Below are 25,689 nucleotides of genomic sequence, written 5' to 3'. Positions count from 1 at the left end.
TGTTCTTTGTGGTAGTGGTGTTTATATGTTTACTCTGTGTGCTAGCGGACATATTGGACTCATGTTTATTTTTGGCATTTCATTATTTCCTCGTGTCATTGGTAATTGTTCGTTATTTGATTTCCAACATGATATGATGTTTCAAAGGGAATCATTAAAAAGGGCTGTTAACATATCAGCCTCTTTAGGTTAGTGTCATTTTATTAATATAAGGGACTTCTTTATTGCACAATTAATCTTCAGTCATGCCGACATCATACAACTATTAATCATAATTTCAATGTGTTGGATTTCATGAGGGAGCAAATATTTGTTTCAAATGTTTCTGCCATATTGTTAATCTATGAGAATGTGAGTTGGTTAAGCTTATAATGAAACTAACACAGCTTTCTTTCAACGAAATGAATAAGTTCCCTTTGCAAACAGAAATTATTAAAATAGATAAATAAATTACGAAAATAGAGATTAAAATAAAATAAAGATAATAAATATAATAATTAGCCGAACTGAGCACCCTTTTTTGTTACCTCATTACCGCCCACCTCATTATTGTTGTTAGTTATTTTTATATAAAATCATTATTTGTCTTCATTAAATTTATATGTAAATACGTATTTTTTTCATCTTAATATTCACAACAATCGTCTTAAGACAGCAATTATCATTACAATGAAATGGCAAGAGAATATTGAATAGCGTCATTAAAAAGCGAACGATCCAATTTGAATGCTTACTATCTTATACATGGGTACGTACTACGTACATACATACAAGTCAAGTTATGATGTTGTCTTTAAGATGGAGTATGTGATAGGCAACAATAATAGTTATTTGTGTCTGTGTCATTGTGTGCGCGCTTGCTGGTGACATTCACTTATGGTATAATGACATATTGCCAGAAATAACCTCTTCCATGCAGTCGTTGTATTTGTATGTTTACGAACGGAAACGGAAATGCGTGCAATATACAATATGCGAAAGTTTACAAGAAGACAGCAACAGAAAATAAAAACAAAATAAAAAACAACGAGAACTGTTAAATGTTATTCCTTTCAGGTCATAAATTGTAAATTGTGTGTATTTTTATATACATACATACATATATATCCTTTAGGATTGCCAATCACAAGTTCTGGAAATGCTAGAAGAAACTATAGTGATTATTCGAATCCCACTTCCAACAAACATGTAAAAAAGTCCACGGACAGATCGAATGTATTTAGAGTCTCTTCAGAATTTTGTGGCCCTTTTTGAACATTTGAACTTGCCGACAAAATTGTGGATTAGGAATTAACTGCACTAAGACACAAATGTTGAACTTTTGTGGGGGAGGTACACTTAGGGAGGACCGATATGGGCCATTTCAGAAGTTAAACTAAATGTTGACAAAATATTAGGAGAACCAAAAGGTTAGGTTAGGTTCAGGATGCGCAGCTGCCATGTTGGCAGCTACTCCACTCGGAGACCTTGAGGTCCATTGTGATCATCCAAACTATTAAATTATGTGTGTTGTAGAGGTAAAAGATGTTGTATTGATTTGTAGTTTGGGCTATTTGATTGTAGATGCTGGATATGGCTATGTGTGTTGATGTTGGTTGAGTTGTAGATGGTGATGATATGTAACTGATGTGAAGATAATGGTGGTGTGGAAGACAAGTGATGTGGTGCCTGATGTGGATAGAGCTATGTGGTGCTGTGTGACTGTGGGTGATGATATAAGTCTGTTGATGTGCTGTGCTTATAGATGGTGATGATGTGTAACTGATGGCTATATGGTGATTTGTGCATTCAGGTGATGACAAGGAGATATGTTATATATCTGTAGATGATGATGCGTGGCTATTTAGATGATGATAGTGCATGTGAAGGTATTGATGATGTGGAGGACAAGTGATGTGGTGCCTGTTGTGGATAGAGCTGTGTGGTGCTGTGTGCCTGTGGATGATGATATATGTCTGTTGATGTGATGTGCTGTGTGGAAGGAAAGTGATTAGGTTGGAAAGGTTGGACAGGAAGGGAAGCGGAAGTTGGTATGACAAGAGAGAAGAGTAAGAATAAGAATAATTAGAATGATTAGTGACTGTATTGGGAGAAGTCAGGTTATTTAAAGAGGGAAGATGGTTTAGTAGCTAACTACGATTTAATTACTAATGGTTTTAGGTCTGTGTTGGCCTGCCCCAGAGCATCTTAAGGCTCTTGCAGTAAACCACCAACACTGTGGGGTCAATAGAGGCGAAGTAGGATAGAGATTCAATCACATGTTCACCAAATAGTCTATGTCTTTTGACCATCAGTCTAGGACATCTACATAGAAGGTGCTCGATTGTCTCCGTTTCCTCCTCATCCTCACATAATCTACAGTACTCAATGTTATTGCCATCCCACTTGCAAGTCATGGATCTTATTCCGCAGTGACGGGTTATTACCCCCACAGCGGTTCTGATTTGCACAGCGAGAGGAGGGACGAAGTTCTACGCCGTGAGATAACCGGCCAGATTGACTTAGATACCTTACAACCAGGCACATCCTGCCAAACTTTAACGGTTTTCTCTGCGTAGAGCTTACTGAGTTTGTCGAGGAAGAAGCAGAGAGGTGGCTTGACACTATCCTCTACCGTGAGGTCCGAGGATTGGGATCCTCTTCTAGCCAGTTCATCAACTATCTCGTTTCCCTCAACATTGCAATGCCCTGGAACCCAACAAAACCAACTATGTTACATGTTTTTAAGAGAGACCTGCATCTTTGAACAATCCTGGATTTAATACTGTATGACCCTAACGCTTTTAGGGCAGCCTGACTGTCCACGTAAACAGTGACTGCCTTATCTAAAAGGTCCGTCATTCCCACTATTAATTCCAAGGCTTTCAAAACCGCAAAAACTTCTGCCTGAAAAACACTACAGTTGTCATTAAGCTTATATGAGTTCCTGATGTCTAATTATTCACAGAACACACCAGATCCCGTGCCTTCCTCCATCTTCGACCCATCGGTGAAGATCGACAGGCTGTCGGGAAGTGTTCTGCCTCGTGTCCACTCACTCCTGTCGGGGATTAATACGTCAGCTGTGTCAAAGTCCAGGCTTGATGAGATGTAGTCAGTCTCATCTCCCCTGGCTCTTAGTCCAATCTGGCTACAAATCCGCTGTAGAACACTAGCATATCCAAGATGTGAACCACGCCACAGATTTAGCTCTTTAAGCCTCAAGGCAGATCGTGAAGCTCGATACTGTACAAGTATGTCCAAAGGTTGGACGTTCAGTATGGCATTCAATGCGGCCTGAGGGGTGCTTCTTACTGCTCCAGTAACGAACAATGAGAACCAAAAATTTTGACCTAATTGGTTGCCCCATTCAAGTGATATAGTCCTAGCATTTTAGTGAAATTTTTTAAATATTGGGGAGAAGTACCGGAAGTTGTGGACCGGTATTGATCGATTCGAGAGCAGGTCCTACACTGAACTTTTCCGAAATTTTTTGTGGGAGGTGCCCGAAGGAGTGGATAGATTGAGTCCATATTGGAACCTCATCTAGTTCTGGTAGAAATTTCACGATGTACAAAGTATGGACCAAATCGGTTACTCCCTTCAAGTGTTTTCGTGAGCACAAATTTTCGCAACATTTCCGAAATTTTGTGGCAGAGGTACCGGAAAGAGTGGACCGATATAACCCATCTTCGAAATTAAACTAAGTTTGGTCAAAGATTCGTTCGACAGTTGTCGTGCGCTCCAGCCAGCCAGACAGACGGACGGACATTGCTAAATCAACTCCAAATTGTCTGAAACACATTTCGTCCAAACATACTTGGGGTCTAAAACCATTATTTCGATGAGGAAATAATTAAATTTGCCATTCCATTTGTAACACATCGAACTATTCATCGGAGACCCTTGTAATTTGCTACGGTTTCTATTACTATGATGTTTGGTATTGCAAATCGGTTATATCGGTCCACGTTTTTATATAGCCCCCATTGAAGGGTACACCTGATTTTCGGTATTTGAAGGTTTTAGCTTCTTCATCACACCGAAATGGCTGAAATTTGCAACTTAGTCCTCTTTGGGGGTACAAAACTTTCCACGAGAAATGTCCTTATTTGGGGTATAAAACTCTCCATATGAAATTTGTCGGTACATGTGTACGCCTTAATATAGTCCCCATAGAACGGTACATCTAAGTTTGAAGGTTGTGGCCTCAATATTAAACCGAAATGGCTCAAATTTGGTATTTAGTGTTCGCAGGGGTGCAAGACTTTGCACCTGAAAGTTGTATGTATAGGTCCACGGCTTTATGTAGCCCCCATAGTAGTGTACCTCCCGATTTCCAGAATTTTGAAGGTTGTGGCTTCAATATACCACCGAAATGCCTGAAATTAGGCATTTAGTCTTCGTTGGTGCTTAAAAAATTCCGCCCGAAATTTGTCCGTACAGTTTCACGCCTCCATATAGCCCCCATAGAACGGTAGCTCCCACTTGCTGGTATTTTGCATGTTAGCCACATTGTTTTACCAAAATTGCTTGAATGTGGTATTTAGTCTTCTTCATAAACGAAAGGAAACTGATTATTCAGTTTTACTTCAATACAACTCGTGGTGGAGGGTATAACGCTGTTCTTACTTGTTCTATTTGTTAGCAGATAGGTGATAAAAAAAATAAAAAATACAAACATTTTTTTTCTATTTAGACCAATATTATAGAAGTTATGAGTATTTGCTTGCATGCAGTTTTTTACAGAATTCGACTTTTTCCAGTCGCGATATCTGTGGAACCTTTAGTAAAAAAAAATCTGAAAATATACTAAAATGTTTTGATGATGAGCAGCTTCAACACAGCAAAAAATAAAGAAAATCAAAAACCGCATTTTGAAAAAGTGTCCGATTTCACTCAGAAATTCCTGTGTCCAATTTTTGATGAAGAAGTTTTTAACCACTGCCAAAGGACATTCAAACTTGCCCAAAAATGTAGATAAAAACTAACAAAACAAACTGAAATAGGTGGCACCGTTTTATGGGCCTATGCCAAATTATGGACCTATGTATATACACATTTTTAGCGGAGAAGATTTGTGACCACTGAGAACCTTAAACTTCGAATTACACATAGTTCATGCAACAAATGTAGCTTAACTTCTTAAAAAACCGAAAATCGGGAGGTACACTTATAAAGCGGCTATACCAAAACATGAACCTATGTTGATAATTTGTAGTGAAGAAGTTTTGTAACTGTTGGGAACTTCAAATCTTATATTACAGGTAGAGTCTCAAAAGTTGGCAATTTTTTGACCACTAAAAATCCCAAATGTGAAATTTCTATATGAGGAATTAGATTAAGGTGAGTTCAGCTGTTATGGTTTTGGTTTAGATTAAGTTTTACACATTATAGGCATATTTCAGGTTTCCTTTTAATTATTATTTGTTTACCTTTTTTTTGTTAAGACCGATATGATTCCCTTCTCTTTTTTGTCCTTCGAAAGGTCTGAGAGTAGCAAGAACTTCCCTCTAATCCGACGAACCATAGCCGTGCTAAACGCCCGCTTGCGATTATCGTTTCATTTTTGAAAGTCGGTTGCAACAATACGGTCAAGCTGAAGCTAAAATTCTCAAAATGTCAATGTCGTCGCCATAAGCAAGTGACATATGGCTGTTTGTGTATATTGTTCCACCTCTTTTGACCTTCGCGTCTCGTATGACCTTTTCCAGCAGGATGTTGAAGAGATCACACGACAGGCCGTTTCCTTGTCTGAAACCTCGTTTGGTAATAAACTCTTCGGGGAAGTTCTTTCCTATTTTAACTGTGGACCGAGTATCAGTTAATGTCACATTAAAAAGCCGAATGAGCTTTGCGGGAATACCATAATCAGATATGGCTTGGAACTCCTTTGAACGTATAGGGCTGTCGAAGGCTGCTTTATAATCTACAAAAAAAATGGAAGGTGTCGATCTGCATTTCTTAGGTAAATAACTGGTCAATGGTGGATTTTACCCGGTGCTTCACTCTTTGGTAAAATTTTTGCACTTCATTCTGACTCCTGTACATCTCAATTTTTGCACAATCACGCTTTTCCAATTCTCTCTTTTTACTTCGAAAAATACGTTCCACCTCTCTCCTTTTCTCCCTATACCTCTCTCGTGCGGTAGCAGCACGATACTCCTGGTCGTACCATGGTTCTTCGGTGGAGGTCTCTAGTATCTAAGTATGGATTTTGCTGCTGTTTGCATGGAATGGGCAATACTTTGCCATTGTGCTGATATGTTATCTTTAAGATATTGTGCCAGTTGAGTGGTATATGCTGTGGCTATCTGTTGTGTTTGCAGCTTACAGATGTCCAACTTCCGTGTTTTGTCTGTTCGTGCTTTATTTGAAACGTTTATACGGGTATGTACTTTTGCTGTAACAAGGTGGTGGTCCGAGGCTATGTTTGCTCCTCGGAACATCCAACACGCTCGATGAATGTCTTCCATCTATCACAACATGGTCACTATGATTTATTGTTCTTTGATCTGGGGACAGCCAGGTGCCCTTATGAATATCGAGATGCTTAAACCTGGTACTGCTAACTACCATACTTTTTGCCGCTGCGAAACCTATCAGCCTCATTCCATTGTCAGATGTTCCACTGTGGAGACTGTAGGGCCAAAGATATTCTCTTTTCCAATTTTGACATTAAAATCGCCTAGAATAATTTTAATGAAATGGGCAGGACAACGGACATATGTTTTTTTCAAGGCACTCGTAGAATATACCTTTGGTCTGTTCGTCCTTGTCTTCGGATGGATCATGAGCGCAGATAAAGCTAAAGCTGAAGAATTTTGCTTTTATCCGTATTGTAGTCTTTCGTTCACTGGGGTGAAGCTCGAGATCATGCTTTGTGCCATGACAGCTATAATACAGTGCGCCACCTTTATGTGTGGTTGTGACGTTTTTCCCAATCCAACGTATTTCCTCTATGACAGTTATATCGGTCTTGTATTTTTCAAGTACATCTACCACCGCGTAAATTGCAACTTCTCTATTAAGAGTGAGAACATTCCATGTGCAGATTCTCAGACCATTGGTCGAGGGTCCTCAACTTTATAGTGGTTTGTTTTTCTTTTCTTTCGTTTTTATAGTAGTAGGCTGCTTTTTTCTAGGGGAGGGTTACTAACCCGACTCCCAAACCCAAGTTGTTAACGTTCTTATGGGTGAACGCGGCATATGTTAGCTCACTATCTTTAATGGGTGTTAAAGGCAGTTCCCCAGGTGACACCACGGGGAGGTCAGTGTGCACTTGATATAAGAGAGGGACCAAGATAAATCATGGGCTTTGCCATGTTAAAGCCGGTCAGGACCGTTCCTTGGTATCTTTCATCCCCTACGTCACCCATTCATAGCATAAAGGCCTCGACACATAAGAAGCATTGCTTAAGTCATATCTGGTAAATGACTAAAGACCAAGTTCGACCTAATTCAAATGTGATTCTGAGATCTGTTTTATTAGGTCGAACTTGGTCTTTAGTCTTTTATTAGATATGAATTCAGCAAGAATATCATGCTTCTTATGTGCCGAGGCCTTAAGTACTCTGAAACTGTGTCCACATTTTACTGAATTCATTTACTACCACTGAAAAATGTGATGTCCTGGTCTAAATTGAATGGCAGGCCTTCTGCGTGCAAGATACATACCACCATGACATACCACTAAGTCATATTATGCTATTAAAAACCCATTAAAGTCAGATCGAAGAAAATAGTCCCCGAAATCCAATTTTAAAATTCAATCTTTTAATTTCTAAAATTTGTAAATTGTGTTTACTATAAACCTATACATTGTAAGCACAACTTAATCACATGGCAACCCTTGAACAAAAATATTTATTTGCTCGACTAACCAATATAATATATGACATATGGCAGAAATGAGCATCATAAAGACATTCCTGGAAATGAGGAATATGAATTTATCTGCATGTAATGGCACATGGGCGTCAATTTCATTGTGAAGAAAAAACAAGTGAACGGACATTTGTATGTGTAGTACATATTGTGTGTGTTTGTAGAAATAGGACATTTATAAGTCCTACATGATCTGTAAATTCACCTGTCATTTAAACAATTTTATTTTAATTAATTTTTAATCTCAACGGAAAAAGATGACCAAACTTTCTTCTAACAATTTCTTCACTTTAAAGACCTTTCGTATTATAATGACTCATGTTTATGACTTGCAGTTTGTTTTTACTGTTTTTTTTTTCATTCTCCTAAATTGCTTTATTTTCATTTTTCATAATTTACTTAAAACAAATGCCAACATTCGAATTAACTTGCACAACTAGACTACATTTGCTTTGTTCTGCGCTGCAAACTACTTTTACTTTAGGCTATTTATCACACGTTTTTCAGAGTTACAAAAACAGAATCTGTAGTTTGTTGTACAGAATTCATAGTAACGACAACAACAACAGACGGACCATGGAATGGGATTTTTGTTTTATACCAACATATATACTAGAGAAAGAAATAAAATACGCATATAACCTAGATAGCAAATGTAGTTGAAATGCTTTGTTGTTACACTCTACATATCTAATAATACTAAGCTTACTATATGAGATAAGTATGGAATATTAATGTGAAAAGAATTGTTAACATAGTAAAACATTAATACTTCGGATAATTTGGGTGCCACCGTGGTGCAATGGAATGCACGCCCACCTTGCACGCAGAAGGTCGTGGGTACGATTCCCTGGAAGGCAACATCAAAATTTTCAACAGTGGCAAAATAGCTCCCAGTAATGTTCGCGACATTTCCTGAGTATTTCAGCCATGTGTAAGTGGTGTCGTAAGACACACCGTTTGGACTCGACGATAAACAGTAGGTCCCATATCATTGAGCTAATATGAATCGGGGTGCACTCACTGATACGAGAGATGTCTCCATTGCCCCATCTGGGATGTTTGTAGAACAATTACACTGTGCAACACGAAAATTATTGACCATATTCTGACACCGCAGCGTGATAGAAGACCTAAAAACAGAGGGCACGTGTCTCGCCGTTTTTTCGTAACTCATCAACTTTCGAGGTTATAGGCCTCCAAAATTTTGAGGCTTTGATGTAAAAAGGGTCATTCAGTCAGGACTATATCTTCCAAACCGTGAGGAAATTTGAATTCATCTCAGAGGCGAAGTTGTAGTCTTAAAGAACAAAAATTGTTAACACATATAATCCATCAAACTTCATCTGCCAGGTCAAAATCGCCATAGTCAAATTTCTTTTAAAATTGTTTCTAAAGTTTTGTTATACAGCTATCAAACCGATCAAATTTGAAGCAAACAACCAACTACAAAAATGTACCTCAGATCTCAATAAACATCTAGAATATACGAACTCTGTAGAAACGGATCTTAATGGTCAAAATAGCAAAACAATTTCGATTTTTATCCTCTTTTCTAGGCTTCTGCTCTATAGATACTAAACCGTTCAAAATTCAAGAAAACAATCAACCACAATATTGCAGCAAAAGCATCAATAAACAACTTTCTGGAACATACGAAATGTCTATGAACGTTTCTTAATGGTAAAAATAGCAAAAATCTTTTGAAAATATCCAATTTTTATACTTTTTTCTCCGACTCTGGTCCAAAGATACGCAACCGTTCTAAATAACAAACATTTTAAATTTCCTTGAGTTTTTAACAGTTTGTTATTTCCAAACCTAAGCAGGGGGAATGTTAAGAATAATTTAATTGTTCGTGAATTTCAGCCCTAAGAATCATTCCTAGAATCTTCATATGTTCTAAAAAGTTGTTTACTGAAATCTTAGGTATATTTTTGTGGCTGACTGTATCCTTAATTTTTGGGTGGTTGCGTATCTTTGGACCAGAGTCGGAGAAAAAAGTATAAAAATCGGATATTTTCAAAAGATGTTTGCCATTTTTACCATTAAGAAACGTTCATAGACATTTCGTATGTTCCAGAAAGTTGTTTATTGATGCCTTTGCTGCAATATTGTGGTTGATTGTTTTCTTGAATTTTGAACGGTTTAGTATCTATGGAGCAGAAGCCGAGAAAAGAGGATAAAAATCGAAATTGTTTTGCTATTTTGACCATTAAGATCCGTTTCTACAGAGTTTGTATATTCTAGAAGGATGTTTATTAAGATATGAGGTACATTTTTGTAGTTGGTTGTTTGCTTCAAATTTGATCGATTTGATAGCTGTACTCGTATAACAAAACTTGAGAAAATTTTTAAAAGAAATTTGACTATGGCGATTTTGACATTGCAGATGAAGTTTGATGGGTTACATGTGTTCACAATTTTTGTTCTTTAAGACAAGAGCTACAACTTTGCCTCTGAGGTGAATTCAAATTTCCTAACGGTTTGGAAGATATAACCCTGACTAAATGACCCTTTTTACATCAAAGCCTCAAACCTTTGGAGGCCTATAACCGCGAATGTTGATGAGATACGAAAAAACGGCGAGACACGTGTCTTCTCGTTTTTTGTTTTCTATCACACTGTAGAGTCAGAATATGGATAATAAAACATGACTCAAAAAATTACACACAGTGTTATTAATTACTTTGGATAACACTATGCTACACTGAAAATGCAAATAACTTCTAGTATGCATTTTTTGAAAGTACATATTGAGACTACAAAAAACCTAGTAGGGTTTTGTTCTGTCAGATCCAGTACGGATTTTTTGGCCTTATCTAAACCGGGCTAAAACTACAGTCTTTTGCATTTATCGGACCTGTAACTCAGAAACGATTAGGAATTAGGCCTTGCTATCTTTGGCAATATTGTAACCCTAATTTACTAAAACTTATCCTTTGAACAGACCTTATAAGAAAAACTCCATCTAGGGCATCAAAATCGATAAAATAAAGAAAATTTTATATAATTGCTGAAATTCTGGTCAGTAACCGTTTGCAAAAATATTCCAAATAAAGATCTCAGCAATTCTTCAGAACATTCTGTAACTCTAAAATTAAATGTATCCAATCTCATATAAAATGTATTCTAAGGATGACGTTTTCTGTGGTATATTTAGAAAAAACTCTCAATCGGTTATAATCAATCTAGGTATCAAATAGTCAAAATATTACATTTTTGATATATCGCGAACTTGAAAATACCTGTTATCGGCATATAAATACTAATTTGTGTTATGTAGGCTTTTGTGTACTATTTTTGATGGATAAGTTTTTAACCACTGTGAACAGTAAATGCCACAAGAATCCTAAAATGTAAAAACTAAACAAAAAACCAGTGATGGCATGGTATTTTTAAGGAAAGCCAGTAAGGACGGCGTTAAGTTCGGCTGGGTCGAACTTTTTATACCCTCCACCACGAACTGCATAGAAGTACATAAATACGAAGAATTAGTTACTAGGAAGCGCTTCCTCTAAGTTAAGCCTAATTCCTTGGAGGAGTATTATATCTTAACTGATCATAATCACCTTAAACTGGTAATTTGCTGTATGTATGGAGTTGTTCAAACCATTGAGATTCCAAAATACAAGGTTACATTCACTCCAGAAGGAAAATATAGCAACACTCTTTAAAAAAGCTTGTATTTGGCGTCATCATTATTCTTTCTATCCTCTGACTACACACAGTACCAAATTACAGCAATCTTGGTTCGAAAATTTGACAAAACAAGTAAAAAATAACAGTCGCCTTTGCCGACAGAGATATATACCCTCAGCCTATGTGAATTGAAACATTCATCTACGAATAGAACGAATGTATTTAGGTTCTTTTCAGAATTGTGTGGCCCTTTTAAGACATTTGAAGTTGCTGACAAAAATGTGGATTATGATTGAAGTTCAAAAGTGTTGCGGAGGAGGTACTTGAAGAAATGGACCGACATAGTCTCATTTTGAGTGTGATATGTTTTCTATAGATATCGCGCCCACAAATCATTTCATCGTGTAAATTTAGACCAGTATGTCAGGAAACATGAACTTGTCCACGAAAAACATAATATCGCTGTAAACAGGACCACAACAAACAGCATAGTTATAGATTTCCAAAGGATCTTCGAACATACCTTAAACTGCACTTAGACACAAATGTTGAACCTTTTTGTGTTGAACTTTTGGACAAAATATTAGAAGATCCAAAGTTTGGACGAATTGGTTGCCCCGTTCAAGGGATACCGTGCATACAATTTTAGTGACATTTTGTAAATATTGGGGGAAGTACCGGAAGTTGTGGACTGGCATTGTCCATCTTCGAACCAAAACTAAGTTTGGACAATGTATGACGAAGGCCAATTTTTGGACCAAATCGGTTGATCAGTTCGAGAGTTATCGTATTCTCCAGCCGCTACATATTGGTCAATAATTTAAAAATTTTCCAAGCCATATTAGGAGCTGATGGATTACCTGTTGAACTGTTGATGGCCGCTGGCGAGAAACTGGTAAGGAGTATGTATCCGTTGATTAGAAAATTTTGGCCAAAGATCAGCAGATAAAATAGGAATATAGCCCTCCAAGCATTTTAATGACAAACGAGGTTTCGTATAAGGCGAGATTCTGTAGTACATATATTTACATATTTAACATCTAGCTGGAAAATGTTATACGAGACGTATATGGTAAAAACCAAAATTTCTTTGCAATTCCCGATCTTTGTTATAGAGGTTAAGAAAAAATTCTAGTTTCAAATCGGTTCGTGTTCACAAAATTGGCCGATGCTCGCAAATGTTATGGCGGTTTTTATACTCAAAAAAGAAAACATATTTAAAAATGTCTTATTTGTTGTTATGAGAAAATTTAGGCATAAATCGTTAACAGCATTCCTTATCTCTTCGAAGATGTTTAAATATTTACAAAAATTTTTTTTATTTTCCCGAAACATCAATAAATAATAAAAAAAAATCTTGAATCAAATCCAAATTATTCTGTCCCAGAGTCCGTACAAACCTCTAAAAATAAATTAAAAATATCTACAGAATCTTGACAATGCGTAGAAAAATATGAAACCATATTTATAAAGAGATTGGGTACCTAAATTACATATTATTACATATTATTATTCGCGAATTAGTTAAAATCGGTTGATGCGCATCCGATTTTGGATACAGCAAATCAATCTCTTTCAATATCTATGTGTATTTCGATGTTTCACTCAACGGTCATTGTGTACCGTCAGTTGCATCTCACAATACCAAAAGCCTTAATGTGAGTAAAAGTGGCGCAATGTGCATACGTACATGCACATACGCTTTCATTAGCGCCCATCAAAAAAACGTCAACACGCACCTATTTCAAATAGATTCTTCAAGAACCGCGGATGTGCCTCTACATTATATTTTGCGTAAAATACCCATATTACTCGCGTATCTCTGTGTAATTAATGATACGTGCTTTTGCAAATATTATAATCTCGTGTAAAGTATTGCATTTATGTAAGAATTTTTAAAGAAAATCGAAAATCGTGGTTTAGTACGCGGATTTGTCAAAATATATTTTTGCTGATTTTCGTATTTCCAAAGTATCTATATCTGCGGTTTTAGTGGATGGATTCGTTCGCAGAAAGGCTCATTTGATCCGTCAAGTAAAAAAAAAACTAAATTCACACGGGGTTCAAAGGAAATTTAATAACACTTTTAAATTTTAAACGCAAAAAATAGGTTTTTTTAGGAAAATTAACGCATCAAATTTTGGCCTTTAGACTGCTATTATTAGGATACTGTAAGGAGCACACTCATGAGATATACATTAAACGACGTGAAATCACGAGTTTTATAATCCTATTATGAGTTTGGAATGTTATCTAGTTGCACGTACGGATTATCAAAAAAAGTAAAAAAACGGTGAAATTCCGCCATCAATTTTATGCAGTGGATATATCGAAAAATCATACATTAGAATCATATTGCCCATGGAATATTCTGTGATTTCTTCTGTGGGCATAGGTCTATAAAATGTAAGGTTAAGCCAGAAATCGGAAGGGAACATAAAAAACTTGTTGCCTTCAACCCATTTTTCTACATTGATGCCAACACAGCTTCCACGTCAATTAATTTTATTGGTCGACAATATGGGATCCCTCCTAAAACACTCAATTTCAAAGAGTTTCAGTCATACTATATAGAATATGTTAACAGATCGCGAATTCTGAAAGGGTGAAACTCGGATTCATCGATTGTAAAACATTTTTGGTTTTACCATATGTTACTGAAATTTTGCACAAACTCAGTCTGTGTATGTGGGCAATAATGGGCCGAATATGGCTAATGTTTTGGTATAGCTCCCACATAACGGTACCTCCAGATTTTCGTTATGTTGAGAATTTAAGCTTTTCTACTAAATTAGTTTTAATTTGGTACTTAGGGTTCCTAGTGGTTACTAAACATTATTTACAACAACAACAAAGTAAATACAACATTTTAGTCAGTAGAGTGTCTGCAATCGATACAATAAAATATTTTGATTTTTCGACATTCGCGCTGCTAGATCAGTGGTTTCGACAAGTGTGTGTCGGAAAAGGGGCCGCGAGGAATTTGTAATATGCCCGACCAACTGTTGTCCAACGAGCATGTGTGCGTATACCGTTCAAGATGCACGTTTTAATAACGTATACGCCTCCCACTTAGGGAGTACATATTACATTTGACATGGTTTTCAAGATTGAACATTTTCCGATAACAGGGACTATGTAGATCCGAACCTTCTGTATAATATTTAAAATGTTTGATCATTTAACTTTCCAATCGTTAAATTTCCTCTACTTAAATCCTCTCCAAAAGCACATATTTAAATATTGAAGAAAAGAGTTCCCTGCAGTCGTTGTTAACCTCTTTAGCAGTACCGTTACTCAGAGCTTTTTGTCCGCAAGTATTTACAAAAAATATGAAATACGTTTTTGCCAGCTTTCACTGCTGACATAAGAATATGTAACGCTGTGATACAACAACAACAAAAACAAGCCAACATAACATGTAATTAGACATTCTGCTAAATGTTTTGTCCGTTTCGTATTTCTTGTGTTCTTTTTTGCCGCTGCTTGTAATTCTTTAAATGCATGTTTTTGCTTGCTTTCTAATTCCATGCCAAAACATTAAAACTTATATTTTATGCAATTTAAAAAAGTAGTAGTATATTTAACACATTAACACCGTTTAAATACCCCTCATACCATATGCGGATATTATTCGAATGTTCGCCACAAAACTTCGAAATTGATATTATTTTTGAATAGTAGGCAATGGTTTTTTCGATAGTCTAGACAAAGAAATAATTTTTTTTGGAATTGTTGTCAAATTTAATTTTGTGAAATTAAAATCATTCTGAAAAAGTTTCTTGTGAGTTCGTTTGATTAATTCAATTTCAAGAGTTTTGTGTGTTCATAAGTTTTATAAAGAATAATCGCGAAATTTTGTTGTGAGTGAGTGTGATATGCCTTATAAAAGAAAAAGTAGAAAATATTTGTGTGAAGCGAAGCATGTAATAGAAAGTCTGGGTGCTGTGCAAAATATACAAGATGAAGCGGCTTTTGATTCAGATGACGAGATGTATGTCCCTGAAAGAAGTGGGAATATATTGCCAGAAGAATCCGTTGAAGGTGAGTCTCCTGACGTTGAAGAACGTTTGGCGATGGTTTGCGTCCCTGGAAGAAGTGGACACATAGTTTCAGAAGATTCTATCAATGTCGAGCCTTCTGACTTTCAAGTACGTTTAGCGCGTTGGGTTTCTGTTAGCAATATTAGTAATCAGGCTGCTAATAACTTGCTACAATTGTTGGCAGAAAAGATTCCCAATCTGCCAAAAGACGTACGTGCATTAAAATCTACACCGCGCAGTATTGTTAAACGCATTGTTGACCCTGGCGAGTACGTTCACTACGGTATTAAAGACGCGCTAACCGATTTTTTGAGTAAATGTCAGTATGGTTGTTTAGATATCTCGCTTAATGTAAATATCGACGGGCTCCCACTGTTTAAAAGTTCACTTAAACAGGTGTGGCCCATATTAATAAATGTACATGGAACAAAACCCGTATTGGTGGCTGGCATTTACGCGGGTTCCTCCAAACCTCGAGATGCCAGCTTATACCTGAAAGAGTTTGTAGAAGAACTACAGCTTTTTGTCAGCGAGGGTATGATATATCATAATAAATATTTCAATATAAATATTAGAGCCTTTGTTTGCGATGCACCAGCCCGTGCCTTTATTTTAGGAACAAAATATCATTCCGGTTTTTACAGTTGCAATAAATGCACTCAGAAAGGCCAATCGTTTCAAAGAAGGATTATTTTTTTGCGGTCTGAAAACGTTCCTCGAACAGATCACGATTTTAGAAATCGGGTATATACAGAACACCACAATATAAAAGACAGGTTAATTCTTGAAAATTTACCGATTGATATGGTCAACCAATTCCCTTTTGACTACATGCATGTAGTTTGTCTTGGTGTTATGAAAACGTTACTAGTGGCACTTACTAGAGTAAGAGGACATCCGTTTTCTCTAGATCGTAACAAAATTGGTCTTATTAGTTCAAAATTATTGTCATTAAGAAAGTTCATACCAAAAGAAATTAAACGAAAGCCAAGATCTCTTAAAGATTTGGAAAGATTCAAAGCTTCTGAGTTTCGAACATTTTTGTTGTACTCTGGTCCTATTGTTTTGAAAGACATTTTAGACCCTGCAAGATATAAACATTTTTACTGTTGAGCGTTGCAATACGTCTTCTACTTCATAAGAAATACTGCCACGAAAAGAATGAATTAGCATCTGCTTTGCTGAATGACTTTGTATCCGATGTTCCATCTCTCTATACATTTTCTATGGTGACGTTCAATTTCCATTGCTTAACGCACCTAAGCAACCAAGCAATGCAATTCAACTCTCTAGAAACTATTAGCGCCTTCCCCTTTGAGAATTTGCTTGGCCATTTGAAAAAACTGGTGAAAAAGGGTGAACACGTTGTGGAGCAGATTTACAATCGTATTGTTGAGCGAAGTTTATTAAACATTTCAATCGCAGGCGAAAGTAATGTGTTTAATCAAACGTCTGACCAAATTTGCATTAACAACCTTGTATTTAATTTAAAAGGTCCTAATTCATTTTATTATATTAAGTGTTCCGAATATAAAATATATAAAATTATTAAAATAGAAAGCAGAAATTCAAGTTATATTATTCATAGCAAAGAAGTCATTGGAAAGCAAGACTTTTTTTCCCAACCAATAAAGTCATCCTTGATCGGTATATTTTGCACAACAACCATGCAGCTAGGCCCAATAACGGAGCAGCACTCTATTGAATTAATATCTGGAAAAATATGCTGTTTTGTTAATGATGATATGAATATATTTATCCCACTAATTCATTTTTAGCATAATGACCGATTATAATGCACTATTTCTCAATGGACCCGCTACAAAAAATCCCGTGCCTCCTAAAAAAACTGCCAGTAAAAATCAAAATCGAGGTAAGAATTTCAGGTTAACTATTTGAACATTTTTAGGACGATAACAATTAGTAAATTCTTGCAGATCTGGTACAGAACATACATATATCTATTATAAAAAAGTTATGTTTAATTTCAGAAGTACTAGACATCCTTCAAAAAGTAGTGGATAACCAACAAAATATGGAAAAGAAAATGGATCGAATTACGACTGAATTAATTTCAGTAAGAAATGAGATAGCAAAAGTAAAATCAACGATTTTGAGAAATACTACTACAGAAACGATCATTATGCCAAAAATTGCACTAAAAACATTGGAAGAATATAAAATATTTGAACAAAATTTGGAAAATGAAGAAACTTTAAAAACATTTGTAAGTATTACGATACTTCTAATAATTTATTGGATATTTAGAATGCAACTTAATTTTAGATAAATGAACTTTGCTCTGCACCAGAGAAATCTTTTGAAAAATTTGTAAGAAATTCGTGGAGAAAAATATTCTCCGATGACCTGGCCGAAAAGTTTTCTTGGCGTGGAACAGCAACTAAAGTTTGCATAAGAGGGTCAGTTATAACGACCGCAATTCGGAGTAAGTATATTTATGTTAAGTCTATTTTAAATAATAATTTTAAACATATATCTTTTTTTCTTTTTAAAGCTGCATTTAAGCAACGATTTCCCTTGGATGATTCCGATTTTGATAGGATATCACAAAAGCATTTTCAATATGCTCATGACAGAGTTGTAAAAGTCGCGAAATACCAAATGAAAAAGCAAAAGATCGATGAATCTCAAAGAGAAAATGAAGAAATTTAAATCTACATAGTTTTAGTTTCTCCTGCTATTTAATACTTTTAATTAATTCTTATGTTTTCTGTCTGTTTTGCATTTCTTACATTGAATTAAATTATTTTTTTGTTTTTGCGATACATTTTCCTATTAATTAACTCAATAAAAATATGTACATGTCTTAAAATTAACCTAAAATACCAGTTTTATTATTGGGGAACGGGTGGAAAATGAAACACCAAAAATATCGATAATAATATCATTAAAGAGCTTCTAGCGATATCTAAAACGAATCGTTAAAGTATCGCTAAAGTATTTGTTTCCGCATCGTTTTTGATTCGAAAATAATATTATTATCGATACTTCGAAAACGAAAGTTTTACTGCCACAAACTGAGCGACCAGTGAATCGTTTTTGATTCGTTTTCGTGTGTCGTTCTCGAACAAAATATCCGCAAAACTATCGAAAAACATTCGAAAACGATATCGTTTGCGATAGCAATGGTATGGGGGGTAATGTCTATGCTACGCAGTCAACGTTTTTTCTTTATTTATGCAGAAATATTTGGAGAAAATATTCACAATAGTCAGAAGGGGAACCTTCAATATTGAGGGGAGAGGGGAGCGTAATGATGTCTTTATGAATGAACAAAGGGGAATCTTTATAGACGAGCTCTAGGTGGGGGTCTGTATAGAAGAGCTGAAGGTGGGAGTCTTTGTAGACAAGCTGAAGGAACTTTTTATAAACGAGCTGAATGTGTTCTTTATAAACGAGCTGAGAGGAATCTTTACTGACGAACTGAAGGAGTCTTTATAGGCGAACTGAATGAGTCATTGTAGACAACATGAAGGGAATCTTTTTAGACGAGCTGAAGAGATTCTTTATAACAAGCTAAAGGGACCCTTTCTAGACTATATGTAGGTAGCCTTTATTGACGAGTTGACGGGAGTCTTTATAGACGAGCTGAAGCGAGTCTTTATAGACGAGCTGAAGGAAGCCTTCATAGTCGAGCTGAAAGAAGTCTTTATAAACGAGCTGAAGGGGGTATTTATAGAAGAGCTGAAGGGAGTCTTTGTAGACGAGCTGAAGGAAGTCTTCATAAACGAGCTGAAGGGGGTATTTACAGAAGAGCTGATGGGAGTCTTTATAGACGAGCTGAAGGAAGGTCTTTATAGAAGAGCTGAAGGGAGTCTTTATAAGCGAGTTGAAGGGGATCTTTATAGAAGAGCTTAAGGTAGTCTTTATAGACGAGTTGAAGGTGGGAGTCTTTAGAGACGAGCTGAAGGGAGTCTTTATAGACGAGCAGAAGGGGGTCTTTATAGACGAGCTGAAGGGAGTCTTTATAGACGAGCTGAAGGGAGTCTTTATAGACGAGCTGAGGGGAGTCTTTATAGACGAGCTGAAGGGAGTCTTTATAGACGAGCTGAAGGGAGTCTTTATAGACGAGCTGAAGGGAGTCTTTATAGACGAGCTGAAGGGAGTCTTTATAGACGAGCTGAAGGGAGTCTTTATAGACGAGCTGAAGGGAGTCTGTATAGACGAGTTGAAGGGTGTCTGTATAGACGAGTTGAAGGGTGTCTGTATAGACGAGTTGAAGGCGGGAGTCTTTAGAGACGAGCTGAAGGGAGTCTTTATAGACGAGCAGAAGGGAGTCTTTATAGACGAGCTGAAGGGAGTCTTTATAGACGAGCTGAAGGGAGTCTTTATAGACGAGCTGAAGGGAGTCTTTATAGACGAGCTGAAGGGAGTCTTTATAGACGAGCTGAAGGGAGTCTTTATAGACGAGCTGAAGGGAGACTTTATAGACGAGCTGAAGGGAGTCTTTATAGACGAGCTGAAGGGAGTCTTTAAAGACGAGCTGAAGGGAGTCTTTATAGACGAGCTGAAGGGAGTCTTTATAGACGAGCTGAAGGGAGTCTTTATAGACGAGTTGAAGGGTGTCTGTATAGACGAGTTGAAGGCGGGAGGGATCTTTATAGAGGAGTTGAAGCAAGTATTGTAAACGAGGGGGTTCTTTATAGATGCGATGAACCCCTTCTTGTTATATATATCTTAATATTTGTACTACCCCATGTTTTTATTGCCATTCCCCTGCTTCAGCACAGTTGCGTCCGATGTCGACAACTGTGGAGAGAAAAGAAAACATACGTTTTTAAGGCATATTATACCGGTTCTCGGTCGAGACCCCCTTAAGACATTGTTCTGAATAGTCCAAGGTTTCTGTGTAAAACCAGTATGAATTTTACATGTATTAATTTACTCCATCAGAGCTATGGTTGCCGTGTCGCTATTGAGATTGATTGTTATGACTGGTCCTTTTCTAAACGGGTTTCTTGGGAGTCACTAATTTCAGTATCGGCTCCCTTTTCATTGTTGGCCGAAGGTTATACCTCCTCACTGCTTATTTTGGAGATGTTGAAGGCCACGCCCCTAAGTCTTTGTCAGACTGACCATAGAGGGACGGTCAATTTCGACCACAAAGATAGTTTAGTTCTCCTGCCTTCCAGTCTCCAGAGCCATCTTCCTCTTCAGCCGGATGAGGTATTACTTTCCCCAGGTCCCGTGCCGATTCTGTGGGTGGGTACACCTTCTTCATCTTGAAGCTCGCTTCGTCGCACCCTTTAAAGGATTCTCGGAACGATGGCATGATAATGGCGGGTTATGACTCGCAGGCAGATCAACAAACACACGCTGGAACTGGGTTATTTTGGCCCTGCTGTTTACTTTGTACAACTTTCTTCAAATTGGTGTTTGTTTTAGGGGAACGCTCTCATAGTCAGTTTCTTTGTCCGCGGGGAATAAGAAATTCCTTGAGGCAGGTGATTACACAAATCTGTTCTAAACAGTTCTTATCACAGGTCATTTCCCCAGTTTAGAATAAATTAGTTTGATCGTCCGTTTCCCCAAGTGGGATGCTCCCGGTAGGTAAACTGACAAACCCCCACGGGACTGACAAACACCCTCTGGTGTTAAAGGTTTTCTATCTATAGATGGTCTTATTAACTTCTTTTCTCTATAGAAGACCTTTTCTATATACCTAAAATAAACATCTCATAGAGTCCTTCAATGTACCAAACACACCTCAAGAAAATGTTCTATTTATAGAAGACTTCATAATGACCTTCTAAACACAAACGAACTCATAAAGGTCTTCCATACATCAAGGAAGGTTCTAATAATATATCTCCAGAGACCTAATGATATAGATGACCACTGTCACTTATATGGTATTAATAATTTCTCCCAACGAAATTACTTTACTGAAACTTGCAATTTGGCATTCCACACAGCAGACATGAAAAAGATCCACTATAAATAATGAATAATTAAAATTATATAATATCAACATTTATATAGCGGATAAAACGACGAATGCTTGGCAACAATTGTTGCAATAATATACCCCAAAAGAGATGAGTAAAAAAACCACTTGTGTGCCACTAGCAAATACTACTTATTCAGCTACTGCAAATGCAAACCATGCACCTTTACTTGCGGCATCAGATGTTCATAAAGCATAAAACACGCAAGAGTGGCATTACGATTTTATAGCGAACCAACAACCCTGGCAGCGGGAATCTATCCATCCAACATCGCTGTATTTCTCTGTCTTTCTTGTGAAATCCACAAAAACATATAAAGTGGAGATGCTGAACTGATGCTTAACATTCGAGCATTTCATTCATTGTCCAGCCATACAAAGCATGAAGAAACATCATCCTTTTCCCAACTGGTCACAACAGAGAAATGAATAAATAAATGAATGAATCAGCAGTTCACAATGAATGCATGTCCTTTTCACAGTTCTCTTTAGATCAGCAGTTACAATACTCCTTTAAGTTACAGAATACCATGGCTACTAGAAGCGGTGGCAGGCAGGCAGGCAGGGAGCTCGGCAGCCAACCACGCAATGACCGCAGTTAGCCGTGTGGAACCCCCAGAGTGAATGTCATGTCGTAATGTCCAAATAGTACTTTTATTTTTTCTTCTTCTTTTATTTGCACTGTATAGTATTTTTTTACAATCACAGATCGGGGATCACAGAAGTTGAGGCGACAATGTAGATTTCATCTTGTGATGTTTTTAATTATAGATGTAAAAATTGCACAAACACACACACATTCCCGTACAAGGCATCAAAATAAAACATCAGCATGGAAAATAAGAAATACACAGTAAAATAGCATGGAAGTACATAAATGGAGCTTTGCTCTGCAGGGTGGAAGGTCTTTAAGATAACCAACTACATCAAATTGTGAATGGCAATTGGAAAATCGAATTCGATTGAGGTACACTTAAAATTCTTTTTTTGTTTTTCTTTTTTGATAAATGTGAAATACATCATCGATGAATTGTAGGGAATGTTGAATGTAAAGAAAAGGACATGCAAATCGAATGGAAAAATTCCGTAAATATTGAAGTTGCATAAATATAAAATTCTACATATCTACATCAATGTATAATGTAGTGGAAATATTTAAAGCATATTAAAACTGTTTCTTTATCTCTCTAATACAGTATAAATTGGCAGTTGGTAAGCATCCGGTAAATTGGGTAAATACGGGTAAAAACCAGCATCCAACTGAATTGAATTGGTTCGTAGAAGAGGCGAAGGCGCTTCGTAGATATTCGGCAACTTGATAATTCGAATTTTATTTGCAGGCTATTCATAAATGACTGGGAGTCCAATGATTCGGCGTTCGAATGTAGAAGACTCGTAGATGGTCGGGATTTGTCGATGTTAGTGAAACTGATATATGTATATATATACGTTACTGGTACTAGCTAATTGAACTACACTCAAAGGTGGGGAGGAACAACTTCCGAAGAACCAAGTGCTCAAAAACCGGCAGCAGAGATTTTAAATTAAAATTTTAGGAGGATGGTCGAATTTCGACCGGAATGTAGAACTTTCTCCGTAAAGTTATATTCACTTTATACCTTTTTATATCCTCCACCATAGTATGGAGGGTATATTAAGTTTGTTTTTCTGTTTGTAACACATCGAACTAATCATTTACGACCATATAAAGTATATACATTCTTGATCAGGATAAAATTCTTAGACTATCTAGCAATGTCCGTCTGTTGTAATCACATTAGCGTTCGCAATAATTGAGCTAGAACGCTATATTTTTGTATCCGAGTGTCTTTTTTCCATAGGCAGGTCAAGTTCGAAGATGGGCTATGTCGGACCACTTTTTGGTATAGCCCCATTATTTAAGAATACCTCTCGGTTTACGGTATTTTGGGGATTTTAGCTAAATTTTTTGGCCGAACTACCTGTAATTTGACAGTTGAGGTTCCTACTAATTACAAAATATCTCCACCCAAAACTGTCAAGCCCCCATACAACGGTACCACCCGATTTTTCGTATTTTTAGGATTTTTGCAAAAACTTTTCACCAAACTGCCTGTAATTTGACATTTGAGGTTCCTAGTGATCACAAAATATCTCCATCATATACTGTGATCATGTCCATGTTTTGGTATAGCCCTATATAACAATACTTTCTCATATAACGTTACCTCCCGATTTCGATATTTTGAAGATTTTAGCTACAATTTTTGACCGAACTATTAGTAGTTCGAAATTTGAGGTTCCCATTGGTCACACAACATCTCCTCCAAAAACTTTCAATATAGGTCCATGTTTTGGTATAGCCTCCGTATAGCGGTACCTCACGATTTTCGGTATGTTCGGGATTTAGCTACATTTTTGACGGAACTACCTGTAATTTAACATTCGAGGTTCCCAGTGGTCACAAAATATCTCCTACAGAAACTGCAAACATAGGTCACGTTTTGCAACAACCCTCATATAACGTATTAGGAAAATAAAAAATTAGATATGCTTTATAACTTGCTTTCCGCGATTTTTACCAAACACGGCGTCCCAGAAAATGTTGCAGCCGTAAAAATTCTCTACAAGATTGACGTTTATGATATTTTCGTAGGTTTTATCGTTTTTAAGATATAGCAGTTCAAATTGGGACAATGGACTGACTAAAGAAAACGTTGTAGAAAATTTTCACTGTTGCAAAATTTTGTTTAGCCGCATTTTGACAGGACTTGCCTTTTCCAAGTAAAATCCTGAAAAGGTTTTCAAAAAAACCCGAAAATGTGAACTCTGACCGCGATTTATTTAATAAGCCCTCCAGCGATTTTTTGTTTTTTCTCATCTTTGAACATTGTAGTTTCAGAATCCGCAAAAACTTCTCAGGTGTTAGCATCTTTAATTTAAGGTTAGTTCTGGCGAATCGTGCGAATCGATCATTGCAAACAAAAAAAAAAAAAACATTTACAGGTATTAAATTACAAAGGTACCACAAAAATTTGAAAAGCTCGTGCAGCGTTGTAATTTGTACAATTTGAGAAACGGGAATTTCTCTATCATGATTGAAAAACTTGTCCATCATGATTGCAACATTTTGTAGCATGGAAGGTAAATATAGTTCTTTGCACACAAACCAAAACGATAAAGGAACTGCTTCATTCATATAAATTTCATCAATAGAGATGTCAAGAGTTGGTTTTCAAGTTCCTAATTTTTGGGAATACGCCCCACAGTATTTAAAATTTGCACCAAATATTATAGTTAGATATTTTCCGACAACAAATTATGGTCAATTTCAACCGCTAAATACTATCCGATCATTGTCCAAAGTTATTGGCATTTTCCTTGACCTCTTACCTCATACAAATTTGTCAGTATTGAAATATAACTGCGAACTGTAGCGTGGTTACTATACACTTCCCACAAATAAAGCTTTGGGATATCTGTACATTATGAGTTATGCTGTAACTCTCTTATCTGACCATGTACATCAATATAATCGGCTTCAATGGAAAGGTCAAGAGTTCTTCTTAATATAACTTACGTGTGTGGAACATATCTTCCAGGAGTAAAGTTATAGCCATTATACTAAAAATGATACAAATTTTCACACAAAAGTTCTGTTCCATTTAACCCGATAAATATTATCTGATCATTACGTTAAATGGCAAGCTACATTACTACAAGCTAACATTACATAATATTTGGCGCCGATCAGCCTACCATTGCGATCTAAAGAGCCGCTACAAAATTGGAAAAAAATTGTTTTTGCTCCGTTTCACAGCCTAAATATTTCACGATCAAAACTATAGGCGTCTATTCTGGTCTGAACTCGACCTCCATACACAATTTCGTGAAGATTGGTCCATAATTGCGTCCTGTAGCGTTATTAAAATTTTTAATGGATGGACGGACACACATATCAAAATAGCTTTATCTCGTCGAGACATAAATTTTGGCGGCGTTACATGCATTTTTCGAAAAACAAACTTATAATACCCTTTCCACATTGTGGTGTAGGGTATAAAAACATATATTTTTAAATGCATAACTTCAAAAAGGCATTACCGTTATATGAGGGCTATATCAAAAAGTGGGCCTATGGCAAAACATTTTGCTGGGACGCTCCTTACTCACTAAGATTCAAAATGTCAA

The 25,689-nt window shown here is 36.6% G+C and overlaps 2 protein-coding genes across 6 annotated transcripts; both read left to right on the top strand.

The window, feature by feature from the left end:
• The first annotated feature begins 15,124 nt into the window (after nucleotides 1-15,124).
• On the top strand, nucleotides 15,125-18,395 carry LOC141391108 (uncharacterized). Of its 5 annotated transcripts, none has more exons than XM_073964028.1 (5): nucleotides 15,125-15,371; nucleotides 17,330-17,424; nucleotides 17,543-17,778; nucleotides 17,838-17,997; nucleotides 18,067-18,395. In XM_073964028.1, the coding sequence occupies exons 2-5, from the start codon at nucleotides 17,334-17,336 to the stop codon at nucleotides 18,222-18,224; spliced, it is 645 nt and encodes a 214-aa protein (XP_073820129.1). In that variant the 5' UTR covers nucleotides 15,125-15,371; nucleotides 17,330-17,333; the 3' UTR covers nucleotides 18,225-18,395. The 5 variants fall into 5 exon arrangements, with proteins under 5 accessions (XP_073820129.1, XP_073820128.1, XP_073820126.1 ...); XM_073964027.1 differs by having other exon boundaries at nucleotides 15,125-15,375; XM_073964025.1 differs by lacking the exon at nucleotides 15,125-15,371 and adding an exon at nucleotides 15,526-15,552.
• LOC141390916 (uncharacterized) lies at nucleotides 15,387-16,664 on the top strand. Its single transcript, XM_073963850.1, has one exon. The coding sequence runs from the start codon at nucleotides 15,387-15,389 to the stop codon at nucleotides 16,662-16,664; it is 1,278 nt and encodes a 425-aa protein (XP_073819951.1).
• Nucleotides 18,396-25,689: the final 7,294 nt, after the last annotated feature.

The sequence above is a fragment of the Musca autumnalis genome, unplaced genomic scaffold (genome assembly GCF_047663935.1).
Source record: "Musca autumnalis isolate F117 unplaced genomic scaffold, ASM4766393v1 scaffold_1, whole genome shotgun sequence".
NCBI classification, from domain to species: Eukaryota; Metazoa; Arthropoda; class Insecta; order Diptera; family Muscidae; genus Musca; species Musca autumnalis.
The sequence above is the reverse complement of the archived record's forward strand: the minus strand, read 5'-3'. Positions and strand labels throughout refer to the sequence as shown.

Bases quoted from the DNA above. Each gene is read 5' to 3' on its own strand.
- LOC141391108 (XM_073964028.1), top strand. From the start codon at position 17,334: ATGACCGATTATAATGCACTATTTCTCAATGGACCCGCTACAAAAAAT. The intron at 17,425-17,542 runs GTAAGAATTTCA...GTTTAATTTCAG, and splicing joins CAGTAAAAATCAAAATCGAG to AAGTACTAGACATCCTTCAA. The intron at 17,998-18,066 runs GTAAGTATATTT...TTCTTTTTAAAG, and splicing joins TATAACGACCGCAATTCGGA to CTGCATTTAAGCAACGATTT.
- LOC141390916 (XM_073963850.1), top strand. From the start codon at position 15,387: ATGCCTTATAAAAGAAAAAGTAGAAAATATTTGTGTGAAGCGAAGCAT.